At 43.6% G+C, this 4,243-nt stretch overlaps 1 protein-coding gene across 2 annotated transcripts in view; it reads right to left on the bottom strand.

The window, feature by feature from the left end:
• The window catches only part of BRF1 (BRF1, RNA polymerase III transcription initiation factor subunit), a 374,795-nt gene that overhangs the window by 182,452 nt on the left and 188,100 nt on the right, over window positions 1-4,243 (bottom strand). For both annotated transcript variants that reach the window (XM_019518468.1, XM_019518469.1), the window contains exon 6: window positions 518-667. In XM_019518468.1, coding sequence (XP_019374013.1) covers window positions 518-667 — 150 coding nt within the window. The remainder of the gene's footprint in view (window positions 1-517; window positions 668-4,243) is intronic.

The following is a 4,243-nucleotide window of genomic DNA, read 5'->3' as shown; positions in this document are numbered from 1 at the left end:
TAAAGAGGGAGCAGGCAGGGGTATGCAATAGAAAACAAAGTGGGTAAATAGAACAGAGCACATTAGCAAATGGCCTGGCAGGTGGGAACAGCAGCTTGAATTTGATGAAGTGGAAGATTCCAACAGAGGGACTCTGGAAGAGAATGAGTAGCAACAAGCAAGAAAGAATGCCTGAGCAGTGACATTTTGCAAAGACTACAGGTAGTGATGTGGTTGCCAGAAAGGAGGTTAGAGTAAATCAAGATAACAAATGGGGAGGGTCTGACCAACAGTTTTGGCAGCAGGGATAGATGGATATCAAGGTTGGATTTTGGAAAAGATTCTGACGAGAAAGTTGCCAGTTCTGTATGCGTCTTAGATGCACAAAGCTACAAGAGTAAAACAAATCCGCTCAAGAGATAAAACTGATGCTCTCATGGCAGCACATACAACTCATGGCTGGAGCCTTCTGAACAGTGAATGAGATTATCATCCCTTTACAGGCTGCACAATTTACATAAAATGTTTAATACTGTACCTGCTCCACACAACCCTGATGGTCGACGTCCTGTGTGCATCCAGTCTCTCTTCATCCTCTGTAATAACCTCAGCGCCGTCATTGATACCTCATGGTTCTTATCTCCAAATTCTAGCATGTGTGCAAAACGAGGAATATATAAACAAGGATCTGCAATAGAATGAAGTACAATTACATCTCATTTTGACCTTCAGTTTTTGAAACATGTAAAACAGGACCAAGTACACAACAGGCATTTCATGGTTGATTTGTTACGAATCGGATTTGCTACGTATCAGTACAGAAACCAATATACCGCGTCAGTTTTGTGGTAATGTTTCTGAGGATAGATCCTCTTATCTGATTAATCTTTAGAAACTCTTTAAATATCAGTGACAATCATTCATTCATTTTTGCTTTACAGGTTACCATAGTATATTCTGCATATACTTGCAGGGCATGACCCTGAAAACACTTCCACACATGTTGACTATTTATGTGTGTGAATGGACCCATCAGATCTATGCATTTATTGAAAGTTACATTTTTTGCAAAATCGCTGCGGACTGAGTTGGATCCAAAATTTAAAGTTCACGTGTATAAAAACATGAGCCAAAATGGCTCGTCTGTGAAAGTACATATAAGTTGACCTTTGAAAGATAAGTAATATGTTTAAAATAAACGGTTTCTAGCAAAAGTTTCCCTATATCTCCAAATTTAAATTCAGCTCCTACAGCATAACTCCATGTTCATTGACTCATGCTCTGGTAACACACACATATTGGGGCAGATCTACAATTGGTGTCCAAAATGCCACTGATTCCAAAATCTCAAATTACCTGAGAAACACTGAGGAATAAATCCTTGGCTGGTAAAAGCTAACACAAGTCCATTGACTCCACTGAAGCCAACAGAGCCACGACAATTTGTACCAGCTGAGGATTTGCCCTTTGATATACATAAGAACATTTCTGATGTTGGTGCTGTCAGCTTCAGACTAAGAGAGCTGTGAAAAGCTCTCTGCACGGGTGGCTTTGCCTACCCATTTTCTAATTTATCAAACAGAATCTTTTAAAAGCTTTACCCTACACATGTTTACTCTCTTATTCTGGGGTATCAATTTCTCATTTCCTGCCAGCCTTTTATCACTTGACCTAAAATCTATGAGGTATGGTAAATGGTTAACTATTAGCCTCAACTCAATTTCCTTGGCTGATCCTCTGTTGGAGGCTGTAACTGATAAAGATGTGATTTTTGCTGAAAACATTAATTTAGACAGCCTTACAGATTTATCATTAATCAAACCTGTTACATTTACTCCTAAATTCTAACAATGGATATCCTGCTGCCATTTGCAATTACCAGGATTACACTACGTACAATTATGCGTATCAGACTTCCAGCCTTATGGAAATATTTAAATGACTGCATGTTTTATTTATAAAGCAAAAAACTTTTATACGTATCTAACCAACATATTTTAAAATGACAAAATGCAATCAATTTGCAAACATGATCATAAAAAAGAGGTTGTATAAAATATTAAATCTGTATGTTTGCAATGGCAATTAGTAAGGAAATAGAATTGTTCCATACAGTTCTCCAGTTACCATTCGTATACTCTCCAACATAATGGATGCCCATCTTCCTCATGCACTTCAAAGTAGTTATTGCCAAAAAACTATTGTCCTGTTTGGAAGTCTACGCTAGGGAAATCAACCTTCAAATCCTTCAACTAAAAATAAATAAATAAAAACAAGTTTGAGACTAAACAGTCTTCCAAAATTATGACATGATTAAAAACTGTAATTAACAAAAAACCTGCTTAAGTCCGCAATACAAAATAACTCTCACAAGTGAAACCTCATTTCTATAGTCCTTTAAATTTCAAATTTCCCTTTTAAGTTATTCCTTAATACCAAACCCATCACTTTAATGAGCTCACAGACTCAAAAAACTTCTCCAGTCCACTGGCACAGTTAAAACAGAAGGGCCCAACTTCAATAGGAGTTGAGGCCACTTGGCATGTCAAATTCAAGATCATAACAGAGGGGAGTGTTTTGTTAGTTAGTTCTTCAGAGCTTCTCCTCTTCCCGAACTCGCCCACATTTGCAATGCAGCCTATCTGAATGTACTGCTCGCATTCGCGCCTAGAGATCATTTGATAAACTAGTTTCTGCTGAAATTTATTAATTAAAAATTTTAAACTGCCAAAACAATCATAGTTTAGTAAATTAGTAAATGCAAATGACTCAAATGAGAAACCACTACAAGCGACTGCAATTTTATCAGCATAAAAATTGTAAGTGCGTCTACTGTGAATGAAAGCCACTTCAAACAGGCCCAAGAAACAGTCTTGCATTGCTTTGTCTCATCCCAAACAGACACACTTGGACTTTGCCAACGGCTCCACACAGGCAGAAAGCAACCTCCTTCCCAACAAGATTCTGCCAGCTCCAGCGAGACTCCGTATTTGTGCAAGGGCACATCTCCACAGACGAGCTCCCAAGTCAGGGCCAAAGCTGGCCACTACATTTTATGAGCACTCATGTAAGAAGCTGAACGGAGAGGAAGGGGCCCCACCTGCCCTCAGAAATGAGTGTGTATCACTTCAACAAGAGCGCTGCCCTTTCAGCTTGACCTGCAATGTGCCTGTTACACCGCATAAAGCAGCAGCCACATAAGATAATAAGAACTGATATGAACTGGGTCAAATCACAGGTCCACCTTGCCCAGTTCCCTGCCGCACAGCAGGCATGTATCTGACATGCTTCATACCCCTCTCCCCCAACACCTGCCCCTTCTGTGCAGAGGGAAATGCTGGTGCACGCATCTGGAGTGCGCCAGGCTGCCGCCCCTGCACCACCTCCTCCAGATCCTCTTGCCGAGGTTCTGGCTGCACTATTCCCCTCACCTCTTCATTTATGCACTCCCTGTCTGTGGCCCCACGAAGTCCCAGGACCTCCTGGTCAACCTCCTCCTGGGCCCAGCCAAGCTGGCTATATACCTGCCCAGGAGGGAGGGTCTGGATGGGAGAGTCCCCAGGGACTGCAGGGCCACTTTCCTTGCCCTCATTCGTTCCCATCTCCAGCCAGAGCATCACTGGGCAGCGTCCACTGGCTCCCTGGATTCACCCGAGCACCACCGGGCACGGCGTGCTCTGCTCAGTGTCTCCCGTTGGCATTCTAGTTATGCACCTTTGACCGGCACTCCCGTTCCTGTTTTATTTTGATTTTTTTATCTGTTCCCAGCAATCTGTTGTCAAACTTTCTGCAGGTCTCCCTATCTGAGGGAGGGAGGCCTAGGCCCACATCCCTCCCTCAAGGTGACAAATAGGCCTGTCGCACAGCAGGTGTGTATCTGGCGTGATTGACACACTCCCCCAACACCTGCCCCTTCTGTGAGCAGAGGGAGACCCTAGTGCACGCACACCTGAAGCGCGCCAGGCTGCAGCCCCTGCTCCGTCTCCTCCCCACATTTCCCCTCCTCTGTTGATTTATGCACTCCCTGTCCGTGGCCCTGCCAAGTCCCGCATTTCCCCCAAGCTGGCTGCATTTCTTACCAGGCAGGAGGCTCTGGCTGGGAGTATCGCTAGCGGTTTCACTGGGCAGTGTCTGCTGGCTCCTTGGACTCCTTCATGGACCAGTGGGCGTGCTGTGCTCAGTGTCCCCCCCCTAGCACCCGAGTTCTTAACCTTTAACTGTCACTTCCCTCCGTTTCTTTCATTTGCTCCAAGCAATCTGTCGC

This window comes from Gavialis gangeticus, unplaced genomic scaffold (genome assembly GCF_001723915.1).
Source record: "Gavialis gangeticus isolate Ggan-Ray unplaced genomic scaffold, GavGan_comp1, whole genome shotgun sequence".
NCBI classification, from domain to species: domain Eukaryota; kingdom Metazoa; phylum Chordata; order Crocodylia; family Gavialidae; genus Gavialis; species Gavialis gangeticus.
Note: the sequence above shows the minus strand (reverse complement) of the source record. Positions and strands in the feature narration are given on the sequence as shown.